This window comes from Anabrus simplex, chromosome 4 (genome assembly GCF_040414725.1).
Source record: "Anabrus simplex isolate iqAnaSimp1 chromosome 4, ASM4041472v1, whole genome shotgun sequence".
In the NCBI taxonomy this organism is placed as follows: Eukaryota; Metazoa; Arthropoda; class Insecta; order Orthoptera; family Tettigoniidae; genus Anabrus; species Anabrus simplex.
In genome coordinates this window covers 103356452-103378473 of record NC_090268.1, presented here as the reverse complement: position 1 = coordinate 103378473, position 22022 = coordinate 103356452, and the positions used below count along the sequence as shown (strand labels likewise).

At 38.1% G+C, this 22022-nt stretch overlaps 1 protein-coding gene across 1 annotated transcript in view; it reads left to right on the top strand.

Moving 5' to 3' along the window:
- LOC136872187 (spatacsin) overlaps positions 1–22022 on the top strand; it is a 206301-nt gene that overhangs the window by 31926 nt on the left and 152353 nt on the right. Inside the window, exons 8-9 of the mRNA XM_067146023.2 lie at positions 8573–8909; positions 10496–11167. Of these exons, the coding sequence (XP_067002124.2) occupies positions 8573–8909; positions 10496–11167 (1009 nt within the window). The remainder of the gene's footprint in view (positions 1–8572; positions 8910–10495; positions 11168–22022) is intronic.

The window sequence follows — 22022 nt, the reverse complement described above, 5'->3', positions numbered from 1 at the left end:
GAATACGTAGATAATCCCCAGTGAAAGTATGTAAGCTGATCATAGATTATTAATTGGGGAATTAAAACAAGTAAAAATCCCTAAAATTGTACTGAAGACGAAACCAAAGATCAGGATTTGGGAATTGGAGGAGGAGGATTAAAGAATGACATTCCAAGATTGTATAAAAAGGAAGTTGCCTAACACAGAAATACGAAGTGGAGAAGAAGAGTGGGACAATTTAAGACAGACATTTGTGGAAGCAGCAATTGAGGTATGCGTGAAAACAAAAGCAGAGGTTAAGGGAAAGGAGACATGGTGGTGGACAGACCAAAAAAAAAAGAAAGGAACAAGGTGAAGAAAGAAATGGACAAGGAAAAGCAAAAAATGTATCAGAGGGATGAGAATAAGATAGTGGTGGTGGTGATGATGATGATGATGATGATGATGATGATGATGATGATGATGATGATGATGATGATGATGATGATGATGGTTGTTGTTGTTGTTGTTTAAAGGGACCTAATATCTGAGGCCATCGGCCCCTGAGAATAAGATAGAAAGGTTACATGTGGAATACAAAAGTTTGAAACTATAAGTAAAGAAGAGTATCAAGGAAGAAAAGCAGAAATGTTGGGGATAGTTTGCAAACAAAATTGAGCAAGATAGTCAAGGAAATCAGAAACTATTATACAGAGTAATAAAATTTAAAAGAATAAATCAAGAAAAAATCAGTGCATTACAGAGAGATGGATCCATAGTACATGACGTACATGACGAAAAGAGTCTTCAGAAGGTGATAGCAAAATATTTTGAAAAACTTTATAAGGAAGGTGACTGCTCGGAGGAAGAAGGAGATAAGAAAATGGAAATAATAGATGGAGAAAAAGAATGGAACCCGATAACATGGTTGGAACTTGAAAGGACAGTAAAAGCAATGACCAAAGGTAAAGCAAGTGGAAAAGACAAATTCAATGCTGATATGATTAAGGCAGCAGGAAGCAGTGGCCTACAGTGGCTATACCAAGCCCTCAATGCCATATGGAAGGATGAAAGGATACCTGAAGATTGGCAACAAGGAAGCATTGTACCATTGTTCAAAAAAGGAAATAGGAAGAAATGTGAAAATTATGAGCAAATACCCATGAAAACAAAAATGACATTGTACAAGTCCTATTATACAGCAATTCTTACATACAGTCTCAAAACCACAACACTGACCAATAGAGATAATTCCAAACTTCAGGCAGCTGAAATGAAATTCCTACGCACTATGATCCAGAAAACCAGGAAAGACAAGATTAGGAATGAGAAAATTAGAGAAGAAGTAGGAATAGATGATTCTCTCCTCAATAAGATTCAGATATCAAGACTGAAGTGGTTTGGTCACATGAAGAGGATGCCAGTAAACAGAACTGCAAGGAAGGAATTTGACAGAAAGGTAGAAGGAAGACGACCCGTGGGAAGGCCACGAAGGAAATGGATAGATTTAGTTAAGAACGATGTAATGCTGAGAGGTCATGATTGGGACAAGTTGGTGGAGGAAGAATGGTACAAGGACAGGATGAGATGGAGGAGGCTCATATACCACACCCGGGAAACTGGAGATGGTTTAGGATGATGATGATGATGATGATGATGATGAACTCTATTATCACATGGGCTAAAAATAATGGAGAAAATCATAGACAAAAGACTGAGGGATATAATAGAAACACAGTTAGAGGAAGAACAATATAGCTTTAGACTGAATAGATCAACAATAGACTTGATATTTACACTGCGAACGATAATGGAAAAACACCTGGAAAGCAACAAGGATATCATCTTCGTATTTTGGGATTTGGAAAAAGCTAATGATACTGTTAAGAGAAAACATGTATGGGAATGCCTATGGAAAAGGAATGTACCAAAATCATTAATTAACAAGATTAAAATGTTGTATCATGAGAGTAAAAGCTGTGTACAAGTGGGGAGTGGTCTCAAGCAAGGAAGTGCACTGTCACCATTATTGTTTATTATATTGATGGATGAAATCATAAAACGTGTAAAACAGAGTATCAGTAGTGATGAAGTGAATGCTTTGGTATTTGCAGATGATGTGGTAATTTGGGGAAAGGGAGAAAAGGAAGTACAAAGGAGACTGGACATTTGGAATGAAAATTTCAAGGAGTTTGGAATGGTAATTAGTAAAAAAGAAAACTGTAGTCATGCACTGTGGAAAAGAGCAAAAGAAAAGCCAAGTGAGCATATACGGAGAACGGTTAGAGAATGTGCAACAGTTTACATGTCTGGGTACCATTATTAATGGAAATAATGAAATCAACCCTTAAGTTAATAATAGACTAAGTAAAGCTACAACATTTTATCATCAATTCAGAGAGCTTTTATGGGATGACAAAGTACCCAAGAGAACAATATTAACATTAAATAAACAGTATTTTATACCAGTTGTAACATACTGACTAGAAATGCTGGTAACTAATAAGATACAAGATAGTAAGATCCAAGCAGTAGAAATTAAATTTTTAAGAACATCGGTTAAAAAGACAAGAAGAGATAGAATCCAAAATATTAAAATCAGAGAAGAGCTAAATATAGAACCGTTGATACAGAACATATAGAAAGCAAGACTGAGATGGTTCAGACATGTGAAAAGAATGGGAAAAGAACGGGTAGCAAGAAGGGAATTAGAAGGAGAAGTTACGGGAAAGAGACCAGTTGATAGACCGAGAAGAAGGTGGATGGATCAGATTTAGAAGAAAATTAGAGAAGCTTGATTGGATGCGGCAGAAGTAATGGAGCAGGAAAAGTGGAAGGACAGAAAGAAGTGGAGGAGGTTTGTTAACCACACCTGGGCGACTGTAGTGGGAAATTGATGATGATGATGAGGAGGAGGAGGGGGAGGAGGAGCAGGAGGAGGAGGACGACGACGACACAAGATCATATGTATTTCCTAGTCAGTGTTGCCTATCCATTTGGCAGAATATTGGTGAGGGAATGTGCCTAAATCCTCATAGGCCTTGATGCCCAGGGTGTTAACTAACAGATTGCAGGTCTGAAGTGGTGCCATTTATGCATACTGTATTCCAGTTATGATGCCGTCTAGCAAAAAAATGATGGTTTTCTTTGGCTTAGTCAGTTCTGTCAGATGGGTTTTACTTATGCCACAAGAGGTCTTTAATGTGTCAACGATTATGATAGTGACAAGATTTTTTTCTGCCCTTCAACTATAGCTGAGATTGAGCTTGTAAGCTTGGGATCATGAGTCTGTATCACTGATTTACCGTGGCATTAGATTAGCATTAAACTCATCCTGTTCACAGACAGTGATTCATTGGATCAACATACCACTTACCAGTCTTCTTAAAGATTCTTTTTCATATACTGAACTCCAGGCAAGTTGTTTACATTAATAAACCCTGGTTAGGACTGGGTAGCTAGTGACTGCATGTCAGATCATTTATTAATTTTATGTGGAGTGGCAAACTTTTTATATTCTGTTATATGGTGATCTCATTTCTTGTTCATAATTCATATATATGAGAGCAAAACAATGCAAGTGACTTTAAGAAAAGGCGGAAGAGTCGTAGAAAGTGAAAGAATAAAATTCAAAGGCAGGCGCCTTGAATTTGCACACACACATATAAGTACCTAGGAATTACACTTCAGACGACAGGGAGATAATTTAGAATGCATATCAAAGAAAAGCCAACAGCAGCTATTAAAGCCACCTACAGAATAAAGGAACTGCACAAACTCTCTCTAGAATCAGCAATGAAAATATTCCACGCAGTAATAAGTCCGATCATAACATATGGGATTGAAAGAATCTGGGAAAATCTATCACTAGCAGACCTAAGAACCGTGGAGAAAGTCAAAGCAAGATACCTGAAGAGAGCTTTATGAATCCCAATGAATACACAATCCACCTTGGTATATGTACCAGTAAAGGAAACATTTTTACATTGAGGACGTGAGGTATAAACACTTGCTACCAAATTCTGAAATAAAGAAGAAAGAAATGTGAAAAAGTATGGCCGGAATTCTACACAACGGATGCCATGATGGAGTTGCGTGCAAGTGCACGCAATGCTGTAAAAGATATGAGCACTATCACATAGAGGAATATACGAAAAGAACCAAGACAGTGACTGGGTACAGCAAAGAAATCTAATTATAGTATCTTAATATTATAAACTGCTGTATAAAGAATTTTTCGGTATTAATGTATTACAGTGAAACCTTGGATTGCGATCATAATTCGTTCCAGCAACATGCTTGTAATCCAAAACGCTTGTACATCAAAGCAAATTTTCCCATAAGAAACAATTGAAATGTGGATGATTCATCCACAACACAAAAATATTTATTCGCATAACATTTCTAAAACAAAATATAATGTAAAACAAATTAAACTGCACTTTACCATACAATAGAATCATTGTTGATGTGAGGGAGATGAAAGATGACATGAGAAGAGTTACTGTGTAACTGTGTAACAAAATCACTGATATCCGTTGGCGCACTGGAATTTTCTTTTCATGCAACTTTAACGAGGAACCTGTCCAATGACTGTTGCTTTTGCCTCTTTTTGAGGATTTCACGGAAATGTGACTTTGCTTTGTCATTGAACAGATTCATCACTCACACTGCTACAACCTTATTCAGGTGGTGTTTTTCTACAAATTTTGCACCGTTTTCCACAATTTGCACTTCTCCCAAATCTCAGTTGAAGTGAGAGATTCCATTGACTTTTCCTCCTCCTCTTCCCCGGATGAGATTTCCATAACCTCCTCCTGTTGTTCGCGATGCTGGTCCATAAGTTTGTTGGTGGTGAGTTCCTGGCTATGTTCTTCCACCAGCTCTTGAATGTCCACGTCATTCACCTCCAGCCCCATGGTCTTCCCTAAGGACACAATTTCATTGACAATCGGCGGCTCATTGTCACCAACAATCCCCTTAAAGTCACGTCCAAGAGCACAGTCAGGCCACAGCTTTCCCCAAGCGGAAATGTGAGTTATCTTGGTGACCCCATCTCAGGCTTTATCAATGATCTTTAGGCAGTTAACGACGTTGAAATGATTTCTCCAAAACTCTCGGAGGGTAAGGTTTGTTCCTTTGATTACTTCGAAGCATCGCTGAAATAGTGCTTTGGTGTATAGCTTCTTGAATTTCGAAATGACTTGTTGATCCAAAGTCTTAATGAACTTGAATGAACTTGAATTCCTCCAGTAAGTCGTCCTCAAGACCTGGAGGATGAGCAGGATCATTGTCCATAACCAGCAAGAATTTGACTGGCAAATTATTTTCTGAAAGTTATTTTTTCACTACAGGACTAAAGACCTCGTTCATCCATTCAACGAAGAAAATACGAGTGACTCAAGCCTTAGTGTTGGACCTCCACATAACATTTAACTGGCTCTTCTGCACCTTGCATTTCTTGAAATCTCATGGATTCTTGGAATAATACACAAGCAGGGGCTTTACTTTTAAATCCCCGCTTGCATTAGCACACAATAACAGGGTTAAACGGTCTTTCGTGGGCTTGTGACCGGGCAGTGAATTCTCTTCTGCTGTAATGTAGGTCCTCTTAGGCATCTTTTTTCCAAAACGTCCTGTTTCATTGCCGTTAAAAACTTGCGTGGCAGGTAACACTCGGTAACAATGAGCTTCTGAAACTCAGCAGTGAATGCCTCAACTGCCTTAGCACCCGAACTGCAAGCCTCTCTGTGCCTAACAACACTATGGATGCCAGTTCTCGTCTTAAAGTTATCAAACCATCTCCTACTGGCCTCGAAGCTTTCTTCGACTTCTGTTGACGTACGTGAACTACATGGTAATTTACTTATGAGGTCGGCGTACAACATCTTTGCCTTCTCGCAGATTAAACTCTCGGTCACAGTATCGCCTGCTAGTTGCTTATCATTTATCCAAACGAGAAGCAACTTTTCTACATCTTCCAGAATACGTGGCCGTTTCTTTGCTACTCTTGTGACTCCTTTTGCTGCATTTACCCCTTTTATTTCTTCTTTCTTCTTTAATATTGTGCAAATCGTTGACGTAGGCTTGTTATAAAATCTCGCGATATCAGCCACTCGCATACCTCATTCGTGCTTTTCGATCATTTCCTGCTTAACTTCCATCGTAATAATCTCCTTCTTCCGACCAAATTCCGTTTTAGCCTTCTTTTCGTTCACTGAGCCCATCGTTGCGGAACAGTTATAACACTAATAAAAAGAAACAAAACATGTACACTCGTGCGGTGTTGACCATGCGAGCGAGGCACGCCAACTGAAGTCCAGCGGGGGAAATTATTACACACACTCTCCCAGGAAAGAGAGAGGTAGGGGGAGGGGAAAACGAAGGCACAAGGGATGGAAAAACATAGTCACACGTGACGCTCGTATTGTGGAACCTCACTCGCTTATCAAGTTACAATTTATTTAAAATGTTTGCTCGTCTTGCAAAACACTCATAGACTAAGTTACTCACATTCCGAGGTTTCACTGTAATTGCAAATGTACCAATTGGTCATTTGGCTGCAATAAATTTTCAAGTTTTGTGGCTACTCCAACCACTATTCTTATACCTTTCTCTTTCACACAATATACATAACATTTGTTTGAGCGCCAGTTGCTTTTTAAGAAAAAACAACAAAATTCGGTAGAGCATACCTCTTATCTCAATTATCTCAAGGCGCGAGGTGATAAACTCACACATCTGGCAATATACAGGGATATGGATCAGGACAATATTAGATTACGGTTGCGTTTCCACAATTGAGGATTGTACTTGGAAATAGAATCACTTATTATAATTAAAATAAAACTGAGTTTATGACTATAATTTATGTCACAATGAACAAGCATTGACGTATTTTAATTTAACAAAAAATATATATTGTGAGATTTGCTGTTATAATCAAAGAGAAAATTTAATCTAAACAAAGAAAGCTATTGGCATGAACTTGAAGTGAAATATGATATCGCCGCTGATTTCATTCTTCTTCATGTTATTAATGCATAACATGTCTGATGCTTTGATTACCTGATGTCTGCTCACACCGCTGTTGAACTTGAAATTCCTGGAAAAAACAATGAGGTGAAGTTGGGAGTCGTCTGCTGTTATCTTCTTATGTAACCGGGAGTTGACCTACATTCCCCGTACAAGTGTAGTAAGCTCCATTGTAGTTACGTTCACTCAATAGATTGTAATAAATTGGAAAATATTATTGAAACACCTTGTGAAGTCCATCCTCACAAGTAAATGATGTTTCACTATCAGCATAGTACCAGTCTCTACTCGGATACAACCACCACTCGTAGACCTCTTCGATGATTCCAAAACCTCTTCAGACACACCTGTTAGCTCTGACCACCACTCTAAGACCACTAACCATCACTCTTCCTTCACTTCTTCCATCCATTTGATAGCTCACACCACCGTTGCATCAACTTTTATAACCTCGTGATGACCACTCCTCTCCCTACTCTCTGGTCATCCCTTCCACCTCAACATACCGTAGCTGGCGAATACAGACACTTGTTCGAAATCGCATGCCCACGCACTGATGTCATCAGTCATGAGTTGTATAAGCTTGCCCACGCGGACTACGGATGACTACCTTGCATGTGTCAGCGGGAAACCTACTTGCTCAATACATTCTTGGTTAAACATAGCCTTGATTGCAAAATACTATGCCAGCTCATCTGGCCAGAGTTACAAGCCACAGCATGACTATTTGAAATCAACAAATCTCACTTATTAATATACAGAATAATTACAAACAAAATTCACTTAACCTATGATTAAATACAATAATATGCATAATACCTGATTATTACAGTCTAAATGATGAGAAACAGAATATAAAATCTAATGAATTGGGTTAATAATAATAATAATAATAATAATAATACTAATAATAAAAATACTGAATGGAATCTGTAACCCTGTAGTACGGTTACAGTTTATATATATATATATATAACTTGCGTGGCAGGTAACACTCCTACACAGGGTGAGTGATCTAAGATGTTCACCTCAAATAACTCATTTAATTATTTCATATGGCAAGTACAATAGTACAAGTATGTACAAATTAGTAGTAGGTTTAAATATAGTTCTAGTCATTTTTCTCATATTGGAGTATCCTCTGATTGCTGGGATACCCATAAAGCAAAACTTTTGGTCCAGCAGGCAATGTAGTTACTATCTTGGCACCATATAAGGCTCACTTGTAGGGCAATTTAAAGTTATACCTACAGACATGTAGCAACAACCACCCCGATAGGACAAGAAACATAGATTGCCCGTTTGACAAATGGCTCCCGTAAGTAGGGCACTGCAAAGAACTAATGCTACATATAAAAACTGTGTAGCTCCATTTAAATAAGCAAAGTTATTATTGTTATCTCAGCACCTTTTGACACTCTGCAAAAGTACTGCAAGTTTGATTACTAAAAGTGAAAACAGTTTTGCGATACCTATAACATTTTGAGATGAACCTTTTTAGTGGACTTGCATGTGGGTATGTTTCTTCCTTTGTTTTTTTGTTGGTTTTTCATTTTATTATTTATTTATCCCTTAGGGACATCGTTAGAAAAGGATTTAAAGGCAGACTTGGTGTGGGAGTACCTCTTTCATCATAACAGAGAAGATCTCCTGAAAATTTGGGTTGATAGCTATTTTCATAAAGACATTATGCTCCAAGAGATTGTAACAAGTAATGAAGGATTACTGCAGTGGATAGAGAGTCTTCAAGAAGTTACTTTTAAACCAGGTGTCTCTAAAAAAGATATTTTGGATACTGAAAGTATGCTGAAAATATTTGAATCTTGGACAATAGATCAGTTCATGGTTGATAGTATACATACTTATGAGTCGATGCAAAGAACCAAAGACTTAATTCTTGATCATCTAAGCAGGTATGTTCAATTTTTTGATGTATCTTGTAAATTATTGTTGTAATTTTCTATGAGAAACGTGCAGTGGTTAATAGAAGATTTCATTAAGTAAAGATCTATTTTATTCTTGCAAGTGTGATTTTAGAAATAAATTTGTGTACAACAATAAAACCTGTTTTTTTTTAAGTCTAATGATTTATCCTAGGAAGCATTTAATTTTGGGAGAGTTGTTTCCATGATATGAGAAAGCTGTTTCATGACCATCATCATCATCATCATCATCATCATCATTATCAGCATCATCATAATCTTCTTCTTCTTCTTCTTCTTCTTCTTCTTCTTCTTCTTCTTCTTCTTCATATTTTTCACACACATTCCTGGCCATTAACTTTGATTGGTTACTTCTTGTGGGGCTGTGAACTGTGTGTTTGTGCAGTCTTCAATATTAGATTTCGTGATAGGTGGAATTCCATCCTCACAGACACACAGGTCACCTAGGGTGTCAACTTGAAAAACTTGCACTAGGGCCTGTTTGAAAACCACTTGCCATTAATTAATTAAATTAAAAGGTCTTTGAAATTATATTATTCTTTATGAGAGGTATGTTTTTCTTATCAATGTTGTAAAATACTTTATTTTCTTAAAAAAAGTGCATTTACATCTGTGATATATGTAATAGTAAATAATAGAAGAACAGGATAAAATGTGTGGATCAGTCTTAGTAAGAAACAGAGTTCCTCAGGAGACAGGAAACCTACGAATTTACAAAATAAATAATATTTTGTTTACTCTATGCTGTTCCTTTCCATCTCTTTGTGAAGATAAATCCTGTTGTTCTGTTATTTATAATTTTCTGTGTGGTGTACATAACCAGAATTTGGTGTATATAGAAAACTTGTAATAACATTTTCCTTGTAGGCATGATATGGGCTTTTGGGCTTATGCCAAGAAAACAAGGTGAAACTCTTTATGTTTCGCAGAGAACTTTGCTCCACGTCTTCAGAAGAAAATCTTGACTGTTTCCGAGGAAGTCTTCTACACTGATGAGGGTTATGTGTTAATGTCATAGTTTCATACGTGTGTATACCTGTTATGCCCCCCCCCCCCCCCCCCCCCCCTCTCACACCGTCTCACATCATCCTCTGGTTTTCTCCACATACTTTTCTTTCGTTCTTCAGCTCTATTCTAATTTATCCTGGTGTCTTTCATTGCATTTTATTTTATTTCTTCTACCACATTCATCCCTGGTTTGTCTGACACCTCTGTTGCTCCTCATGTGTGATGAATATCTTAATTGGAGCTTAATGTTGTCATCAGCTTCCGCTTGGAGTGCTGTGCCACCATACAGCGAGTCACCTGGTGACGTACGAGCGTACCACTACAGCTCCAGAGGTAAAACAGTCTTAAATTCAAACCCTCATTATTGTAGAAGACTTCCTCGGGATCAGCCCAGATTTTCTTCCGACGACGCGGAGCAAAGTTCTCTGCAAAACGTAAAGAGTTTCACCTTGTTTTCTTGACACAGCATAGGCCCAAAAGCCCATATCATGTCTGCGAGTATAGGCCATGAAAGAATCAATGTTAACAATATTTTCCTTAATTTTTAGGTATGGAATTTTTAGTAGCATGGAGAAGCGGAAACCTAATGCTATCCTGTCAAGGATTATCAGAATACGATCACTCCACAACTTGAAGCAAATATTGGAGCAGTCCACTGCTAATATGACCTATGAATATTTTATAGATCTCCTCACTTCTTTGGTGATAAATAATAATCTATATAATTTACCTTTTGCTTGCCTTCGAGACTGTGAATTTCCGGAAGACAAAGTGCTAGATCTATGTTTGCATTCTTCTTCACTTCCCACCAATAGACAAAATATACATTGGTTTCAGTTGTGGCTTACATTCAGGGATCTGAGTAGAGACCCAAATAATGAGGAACTGATGCTTGAAACTATAACGAAAAGTGCTCTGTATTTAAGTGGTGGTGACATTCAGAAATATCTTCAAGAACATCCGTACATTGTCTTAGCCATGGTACTGTTCAGTTCATATTCTGTAAGTGATGTTTTTGTGAACAAGGAGGGATGTGAAGACCTACAGCTGACAAAAGAAACAATAGAAATCGCTCTTAAGAAGCTTCCACCTCTTGAAATGGCGTTATCGTCCATTCATAACCAATTCAAACGTAAACCAGATGTGACTGTATATCGGCTTCTAGAAGGCTACACACAGTTTGATATCTCCAAGTTGTTTGGCTGGCAGAAAAAGCATTCGTATGTTTAGCCTTTTAATATTTATGATTATTTAAAAGTAGAAATATAGAACCACGGGTGAGTAATCGAAATCAACTTTCAGCCTATTAGGTCGTGTTACGTTACAGAACAAAAATGTGTTCTGTACTTAACATCTCTTCAACACGTACTAAATGTACATAACACGACCTAATAGGTTGCAAGTCGATTTTGATTACAATGCGGTCATCAAAATTCAATATTCACAGGTGAGTAACTTTCAACACTTTTTTTAATGTTACTGTAAGTAACTTGATAAGATTGTTTCTTTTAATAGTATAGTACAATATTATAGTTTTTAACATTTCACCAAGTAAGAATAGTCTAGTAAAATAATCCTGAATATAGGGGTTTGCTGTGCAAAAGGTTCAGTGTTGTTAGTGTTGTGTTGAGCCTGTAATGAAAAATCCAAGTTTTTGACCTTGGGGCACCACCATGCATGCACCCTTTGGCATTGAGAAAACATCGACTGCTTTTTTTTACCTATTCTCTGTTTTCTCGGAGTATTTCTTAAACGGCTGGTCTGACAAAAAGGAAACCATTCATTCCAAACTTAAAGTAGAGAAAATTGTCTGAAGTTTGAGCTCAAATTTAGCTCTGTAGCTTATGTAGGAGTTGAGATACAGCGTTTCAAACAATTGTGTTTTTATAAAAATTACAAAAGTTGTGATTTTTTGTGAAATTTTGTTAAATAGCTCTTAAATTAAGGTATTTAGAGCAAACTTTATATGGATCAGTTTTAAAGGTGAGTAAATTTGCTGTACACAGAACACAATAGAACATTTCTATAACTAATATGTAAAGACCTGTAGTTGTTCAAAGTCAAGGTTGTGTAAAACAGGTGTTTTATGAATCGTGAGACAAATCCCAAACAAGTAGGTGTTGTGTGCTGCTCAGGACAATAATGTTGGGGGATGGGGGCAGAACACTCACACATAGACACTCAAAAGGTACTATCTGAAGGCAGCTTCTGATATCATACTGGGTGACATTGCTCTCAGACGTACAATACATCTGAGTATCCACCACCTAACGATTTCTTGGTCAGTGTGGAGAAAGATGCCTTTCCTTGGCATATGCATTGATTAGTGCAGGCCTTTTCTTTCTTTCATATCGTCTCTTTTGAATGACATTAGTTCATATGTGTATCAGAAGTTCAGTTCAAAACACCTTTTAGAACAGTTGTCGGACCTAGGATTTGCTTCTAGTTATAGTGACACCTCAATACTTGAAATATCAGCAATTTTACAACCAGAGCAAGTAGTGGTGAATCAGGGTACTATTGTCCGACTCGTTGGCTGAACGGTCAGCGTACTGGCCTTCGGTTCAGAGGGTCCCGGGTTCGATTCCCGGCCGGGTCGGGGATTTTAACCTTAATTGGTTAATTCCAATGGCACAGGGGCTGGGTGTATGTGTTGTCTTCATCATCATTTCATCCTCATCACGACGCGCAGGTCGCCTACGGGAGTCAAATAGAAAGACCTGCACCTGGCGAGCCGAACCCGTCCTGGGATATCCCGGCACTAAAAGCCATATGACATTTCATTTCAGGGTACTGTTGTTCAATTCATTTTTGGTTACGCCAATTTTAACATAAATAACATAGATCCTATTCAGTTAAGTCTCATGCCCAGAAATTTCTCAAGATTTTTTTTTTCAAATTAATGCAATAAAGTACATTTCATGGACCTCCTGAAAGAGGTTCTGCAAGAAGGATATGTAACAGTAAAAAAAAAAAAAAAAAAAAAAAAAAAAAAAAAAAAAAAAAAAAAAAAAAAAAAAAAAAAAAGACAGTAGAGGATGCAGAGGTACTAAATTGTTGAGACTGGTGTGTCTGATGGATCTCAGTATGACATTTTTTTCATTGATGAAGACGTTGACTTTTAGTCCTTCTAACAGCAATAGCTCTGATGAAAGACAACTTGTACTTCAGAAAATGTGGAAAAGGGAGGATGCCAGATGTGTTGTACCCCACAAAGTCATTTAAATATAAGTGCAGCAACAAAATGATTTTGTTCATCCCTGCTTTTAATGAGTGTGACACAACAAGTGCACTCTTTGGTCATGGGAAGACTAAATTGTGCACTCTTAAAAAAAACTATTATTTATAGTGGTGATGGATACAGAAGGTAGCACAGACCATTAGGAAGAGAAAAATGAAAGCAGCATTGTTTGGAGATGATCTACTAATATGGGGAAACGGTGAAAATGAAGTGCAGGAACAGCTAAATGTATAGGAGGAAGTTGTGTCATGTTATGGAATGAAGTTCTCAGCACAAAAGAGTGAAGTTTTGGTAAAGATGCGAAACAAGAACTGAGCATATAATGGCACAACATAAGGAGGGGAGAAGTTAAAAAGAGCTGAAAGCTTTAAATTCCTGGGAAGTGTAATTTGGAAATCAATGAAAGAGGAAGGTGTGCAAATGGATTCTTGAAGAGTGTGGGAGGATTGATATGAAACAGAGATGTACCACTGAGATATAAAGGAATTATCTACAAGACTTATTTTGTGCCAATTTTGACATATGAATCAGCAATGTGGGTGATGAAGGAGAGGGATAAAAGTAGAATACAAGCCGTGGAAATTAAGTTTCAAAGGTGTCGAGTAGGTTTAACAGGAATGGACAGAGTAAGAAATGATGGGAACTGATAAATGAGGTACCCCTACAGGAAGAGAGAGCAAAATCAAGGTTGCAATGGTATTGACATGTTAAAAGGATGGGAAAAAAGAGGATACCAAGAAAGATATTAGAAATGGAATTGAAGTGAAAGAGACCTAGAGGAAGACCAAGGGACTGACGGCTGAAAGGTGTAAAGAAGAGCATCTAGGCAAGAGGGGGGGGATGTGGACGACAGTGAGAGAAGAGAAGTGGTGGATGGACAGAAAACGATGGAGAGGCTTATGTTCCAAGCAGACCCAGGCTGTGGTTGGAAACTGCTCCAGATGATGATGATGATGTTGATGATGATGATAATTATAGAAGAAAATTGATGCCTGAAAGAAAAAGTGCAAGAGTTCTTCAATCCTGAAACAACCATTGACCAAGTGGCTAGGGCAGGTGAAGCTTTTCCAATTCATTTATATGGGGGTAACCCCAGAACCTCTGTATTCGATCTCAATGAATTGCGCTACAATCTGTTTACCCAGTCAGCAACAAGAGCATGATCTAGAACACGTTTACCCCCAACTGTGGATACAGCAAGATTTCATGACTTGAGATGTTACCGTCTGATACAGAAATAGTTAGGACATGAGAAAAATCCTCTTGAGTGGAGCTGAGTACTTACCCAATTTGGCCTCTCCCCCTGAAAAATGGAAAGAGATGTGGCTCTTGAATCTCTCCCTGGGAGAATCTTGTGAAAAAGTGGCTGACATCTCTCTGTTTGAAGACAGCAATGAAGATGAAGATGTCACTCCCAACATCCATGATTGAATGTATGAAGAATGATACGGAAAAATGTTGATACTGAGCTGGATTAGGACGAGGAGCAGCAGACATAACTTGAAGAGGTCTGACTTGGCTCCTCAAAACAGCAAAAGCTTTAAGCATCATGTTCTGATCTATGTCTCACTACTAATGTCCTTATTTTAACTTGTGGTATACACACTTTTTACTCCTTTTTTAAATTGATTTTATATATCCTTATTACTTTACAATGTCCAAACTTAAAGTTGTAATGACAATGAATGATATAGACCAGGGCCTCTCAAATGCTCAAAATCTCACGCGTGCAAACTGAGGCGCAGAGGTCCTGTGCACAGTGCATGAGTCCCACTCAGGTCGGCCGCGCGCTTCGTCTCAGGGCGACTCGGCTAAGATCGGCTCAACTTGGCTCAGATTTGGAGTGCTACAGAGCAAGTGAGGAAGGGTGAGACAGGCGGAGCGAGCGAGACAGGCATGGAGAAAGAGCGAGACAGCGCCATTGCTGCAAATTGAGGAGCGGGGGGTCTGCTCTCTGGTCAGCCAAGCGAAGTCGTCTTTTGCACCTTGCATCGTGCAGTGCAGTGGTGCATGCACCCTGAGAGACCCTGATATAGATGATGATTTCGATAGAGAACCTGAAATATTTTTTCCGAATGAGTAAATTTATTAATACCAATATAGTTGATCTGTTATTAGACATTATAAATTTTCCATGTAACTCGTTGCTGGTTGTCAGCGTTTTGCCCCATTGTGTTAAGTTGAGCTCATTAGTTGGTAAATAGCACACCTACCAAGACGCATGGCTAGTGCATATCATGGAGACTACCTAGGGAAAGTTTTCGGGTAAACTAACGGACCATTTATATTGATATTAAAATTTACTCATACGGGACAAATATTTCAGGTTCCAGAAATTCTCAACTTGCTGGTTGGATGCTACCAATTGAACATCTCCCTCCAGGACAGGAGGAACATTGGTCTACTTGGAAATCGTTGAACAGGCTTCGCACTGGGGTTGGTAGATCAAGAATCAATATGGTAAAGTGGGGCTTTCCTGGCACATCCAGGCAATGTGAATGTGGTGAAGACCAAACCACAGCCCATTTCATGAACTGTAGTAAGTGTCCTTTAAGTTGCACAATGGACGACTTGATGGCTGCGACACCTAATGCCCGTGATTTGGCAAAATTCTGGGCAGACACTATTTGATATGTATGTCATTAAGTACCATTATGCTATGTAAAATGTATGCTGCTGATATGAATAAATAAATAAATAAATACCCCTTAGCAATGGAATATCCAAATACCTCCATTAGTGAGCTCCTACATTGTAATATAAATATATCGTCAACATTTCATTTCTTAATCTTCAGTAGTTTCGGTTTGGCAATTATGAATCAGTCAGTCAGTCAGTCAGTCAGTCAGTCAGTCAGTCAGTCAGTCAGTCAGTCATCAGGACATGTTATTTTATATATATAGATTAGAAGAGCATATTCTGTAAGCAGTTTGCTGTGATAATATCCTAGTTTGCTATTTGTATAATTGCTAAAAGTGATAATCTCTATATAACGAAATTGATTGTAACGTGAGTCACGTAAACATGAAAACGTTTTCCTGTAGCTAGATGCAACGATGTTGTTCAGTTAAACTTGTTTTTCTTTTTCCCATGGCACTATCTCAGAACACTTATAATAAGACAATATTCATTTTTTGCCTCTAATGCATTAAAATATTAGAAATAAACATGTAACGTGAGTCACAAATTTTGGCCTACAACACGGCAGCGGCGCTAAATATTCCACAGCAAATGAATGACACTTCAAACTGATGTTCACATTGCATATTTACAAAACTGCTGGTAATACCATTTCTTAAAAAAACAAAATTGATTATATTTCAGGTTAACTGCACAGCAGTACACAGCAGTTCATGAGTTTAGTTTAAATCTGACACATTCCCTACACTCGCTTCAGACAACTTTTAGGTTATGATTGACAAAATATAACTTTTAGCTAATGAAACAACTTTGTATTTAAAGAAAATTGTAGATGCAAGTATTTTACATAACTTGCAACCTCATTTTTCCCTAACTTCACTTTTTAGGTTTACAGGATGACTTGAGTATGGCTATGACAGCAGCAGAACACCAAAAAAGAAGAAGAGAAAAGTTAAAAAAAGGAAGGGAGATATAATGAATACAGATTAAAACATCACAAGGAAGCAAAGAAACACAGAATGAAAATGTGTGAAAATTTGAAGAAGCTGCCTAGAGTACAAAGGGACAACATAGAGGGAAGAGGTATGACGGAGAATGGCAAAACACAGATCACTAAAGAAAAAATCTGTAGAAAAGTTTCAGAGTGCTAAAACTGAACAGTCTGCATATTGGAATGCCCAAGCCTTAGGTAAAGCAGTATCACGAGCAACGAAAGCACTTCCATCATCACCTCGTCGCCGCTGTACAATTGTCAGGAAACTTTTTGGTGACAATTGTGAAGAGAAAATTTTGAATGCTAGACTCCTAAATCAAGAAGTCAGGCATGGCAATTCTCTTGATCAGGAAGTGATCCTACAGATTAAAAAGTTATTGTCCAGATGACATAAGTAGAATGGCTCCTGGACATAAGGATGCTATTATAGTATTCAACAATGACGGTGCAAAGTCAAAAGTGCATGTGCGACATCTGCTGTTTACCATATCGGAAGCTTTCCACATGTTTCAAGAACAGTGTATCCCGATGTGTTAGTTGGTCGTAGCAAGTTCGCAAAGCTTTGGCCACAGTATGTCCTTCTCAGTAACAAACTGCCACATAATGTTTGTCTGTGCAAGTACCACGAGAACTTTAATCATTCATGGGAAGGTCTGGTATTCATAATGCTGACAAAAACGTCCCACTGTTTAAAAACACTCTTTTACATAGTATTATCTGTAAAAGTAGCACTGAGAATTGTTGGCTCAACAAATGCTTCTGTATGCTCTGAAGGAAAAGGATTTTTAAAATTCATTGGAGATGGAGAAGAAAGGGAAGATCACAGAAAGTCGTGGAAGAAGGAAGCACAACTGAACTTGTTGAGTATATGTGTAGAATAGTACCTCATTTCCTTGAACACAACTACGTTAAAGAAGAAACAAGTTGAAGGCTATTGGCAGATGAGGGCAGAAGCTGAGACAGAAACCTTCGAGTCCAAGGCATTAATTCAGGTGGACTTTGCAGAGAACTACACCTGTGTCTCACAAGATGAGATTCAGAGTGTCCACTGGCAGCAAGCACTAGTTGGTCTATTAACTGCTGCAGTGTGGTACCCTAGGAAAATGCAACCTATTGTATTATGCAGTGATAATCTTACTCACTCAAAGGACACCCTTCTAGCATACAATGACATTTTACTGGGAGTTTTTCCCAAGGAAACAAAACAAGTGTTTATCTGGTCAGATGGTCCCGCTTTGCAGTTTAAAAACAAATATATTGCAGAATTTATCCTTAAACTGTGCAAGAAGCACAGAATCAACCTGCAGTGGAATTTCTTATGCGACATTGCATGGGAAGGGCCCGGTTGGTGGTGCTGTCAAGAGGAAGGTATGGAGCTCAATTTGACAGCGTAAATGTACTGTTACATGAGCTTCTGAATTTGCAAAGGCATACATGGATGGGCATGTGAAAGTGTTACCAGTATCATCCATGGACATCCTGGATAGGAATGCAGCTCTTGCATTTCAAGGATATTGTAACAAATGTAAAACCAGTTGCTGGCATTTCAAAACTACATTGCTTTGCAGCAAATGAATGATCACTTTCAACGGCATTCATAACCAAAAAAAAAAAAAAAGATTAATGGGGTGGCTGGTACATGGTACAGTATGATGGGAAGTGTTACCCTGGTGAGGTACTTGAGGTAATAAACAGTGAGTACCTTGTCAGTACAGTGGATCAGGCTGGAAGTTACTGGAAGTGGCCTTCTAGTCCAAATGAAATCTACTACACTTTCACACAATTAATCAAAAAGTTAAATGCTCCTACAGTTGTAAATGGCAGAGGACACTTGAAGTTTGAGTAGGAAAGTAATGTAACAGGAGTCATTCTGTTTCATAACGTATGTGTCATAATTCGTAATCAATCCATTACATAGTTATTCTTACAATTTAAGGTTTTTTCCTTTATATGATCTTGTATATTACTTGTAATTCATTATGTCCACAAATGATCATGAAATAATTAACTGACCAGAGTTTAGCAAAAAGCAGAAATACTATATGATGATGTGTCATCTCTGCATAAAATGAGTCGGGGAACTTTAAAAAGATGCAGAAAATGTTAAAATATATGTATGCCTATAAGTACGGGCCATGAAAGCATCAATGGCAATATATATATGTACTTTAAAAATGCACTAATATACTGTTAATCAAAAAGTTAAATGCACCTACAATTGTAAATACCAGAGGACACTAGAAAGCTGAATAGGTATAGCAGTGGTGTAACTTGAGTCATGTTCATTAGTAACTTGAGTCACGATTACTAATCGATCAATAATATAGTTGTTCTCAAAATATGTGTTTTTTCTTTATATGACATTGTATATTAATGTCTATAGTACACTATGTTCAGAAATGATCATCATGAAACCATTAACAGAACAGAGTTTGGTGAAAATCAAAAATACTGCTTGATGGTGTGTCATTCCCATGTAACATGAGTCACAGAACTTTAAAAAAATGTAGAAAATTTTAATATATATATTTCTTAAAGTGCTTGAAAACAAGTAAGCAATCTATAGGGTACTTAACAACCACAGAATCAAAGTTACACAGTTACTTGTTTGTGTGCTATGTAAATTTTATTTAGAGTATAAGCTCTCCAAATGCAATGTGAGTCACGTGGATTGACCCAAAAGATGTTGATGTTTTTCCTATGCACAGTGGTATGCCAAGGTCAAAGACTTGGATTTTACATTACAGGCTCAACACTAACAATCAAAAAATCAAAACTACCCAACCTTTCGCATACCCAAATTATCATTTTACTGGACTAAAATGAGAATTGGGATATTATTTAATAAAATTATGCTGACTTGTGTTTATTAAACTCCAAATTAACTTTGATTTGCTAATTATCTGTTATATGTACCAAGCAGAGCAGCCAAGATCTGCATTCAAGAGTCGAGTGGTTTCAAACCCCACTATTGGCTGTTCTGAAAATGGTTTTCTGTCGTTTCCCATTTTCACTTCTAGGCAAAGGCCGAGACAGTTCCTATTCATAGGCCACAGCCGATTTCTTCCACCTCCTTACCCAATTTCATTCACCGTCATTCATTTCATCTTCATTAACTGCTGAGCTGAGGTTGGCAACAGGAAAGGTATCTGGTCATAAAAAAAATCATGCCGTGTAGTTTCATCCCACCTCATCCCTGACCCTACATCAGAAAATGGGACTAAGAGGTAGGCATACATACTCAGTAGTGTTTTCACACTTATTGTTATAGTACCATATGATATGTTAGGCGCAGTCAACGACTGCATGGATGGAGTGTGTCTAGATGTTCCTGTTTTCCACAAAGCCATTCAGTTCTTCCAGTAACATATTCATTGTATCTGTGGTGAAATCTATCTGTCTCCGTGCTGGCAGTTCATAGTATACGTGGATCATTTACTGAAACGTATAAAATGGCAGGGAGGGATTCAGTTGGGTAGAAATGTTGTAAGCAGCTTTACATTGATGACTTGGTCTTAATGGCAGACGTGTTGGAAGCCTGCAATGTAATGTCTTGGAACTTGAAAACAGGTGCAGCCAGTATGATATGAGAATTAGTATTTCCAAGACTAAACCAAAAGGGAAGAGCCTTGAAAAACTTTACCATGATTTCGTTATGATAAATTAATGTATTTAGAATGTCTGTTAGGGAATTCAGAACTGAACCGGTGGATTATTTCAATTATTTAGGATGTGTATTCTCCCAGGATGGAACTACACTACGTGAAATTGAATCAAGGTGTATGAAGTCTAATGCAATGAGCTCACCGTTGTGGTCAGCAGTATTCTGTTAAAACGAAGCAAATTCTCGGACAAAATTATCCGTGCCTTCGTGCATTTTCAGACCAAATTAGCTGTACGGGAGAGAAAGCTGGGTTGAATAAGGTATCCTATTGATGAGTTTTGGAATGAGAAGATAAAGGCTAAGTGAGGAAGGAACATGATGGGTGAAGTAGTACGCACAAACCATCTTATTTGGTTAGGTCATATGAAGCAAATGGAGGAGGGTGGGTTTTCTAAGACAATAATGGACTCGGCCATGGAGGGTGAGAGAAGGAGGAGACCAAAACGATGATGGTTAGACTTGGTTTATAATGATTTAAGGATAACTGGTGTGGAACTAATTCAAGCTACACAGAAATTAGAATACAAGACAGCATGCGATTAGAACTACTAATAGAATTCAACCCACCAAGCTTGATAGCTGCAGTCGCTTAAGTGCAGCTAGTATCCAGTATTCGGGAGATATTGGGTTCGAACCCCACTGTCGGCAGCCCTGAAGATGATTTTCCGTGGTTTCCCATTTTCACACCAGGCAAATGCTGGGGCTGTATCTAAATTAAGTCCACGGCTGCTTCCTTCCCACTCCTAGCCCTTTCCTGTCCCATCGTCGCCATAAGACCTATCTGTGTCAGTGCGATGTAAAGCAACTTGTAAAAAAATAAAAATTCAACCCAGAAACAATACCCAGCACACAGCACAAACTGGTTGGAATTTCCAAAGAACTTACACAGGCCACAACAGGGCACTCCATCATTTAAAAAAATTTGCATTTGTCTACCACATAGTAGATGAAAGACATGAGTATGGAGACATCAGCACCAACTTGGGAATTTTCCTCATCAGCCCAGTAGATACACCCTCAACACACTGGAACAATTTGAGAGAAAGGAAGGAATATAAAAAACACAAGACAAAAACACACACACCCACCCCTCCTTCCACTTTGTGACTGCATCAGATAAAAATGCATTTCTAACAACAGTGTTCGTAACAAACCGGAGACGTCAAGTGTTCTTGCCCTTAGATCCATTTGCTGAGCATAGCCATGCCTAAGCAGTTGATAACTCCCTCTAATGAGGTAATTTATTGACTACTGAACGAGTTGGCTGTGCATTTAGGGTCATGCAGCTGTGAGCTTGCATTGAGGAAATGGTGGGTTCGAACCCCACTGTCAGCAGCTCTGAAAATGGTTTTCCGTGATTTTTACACCAGGCAAATGCTGCGGGTGTACCTTAATTAAGGCCATGGCCACTTCCTTCCCACTCCTTGCCCATTCCTATCCCATTGTCGCCATAAGACCTATCTGTGTTGGTGCAACGTAAAGCAAATAGCAAACAATATATTGACTGTTAGAAAACATTGAAGGATTTATTTTTCT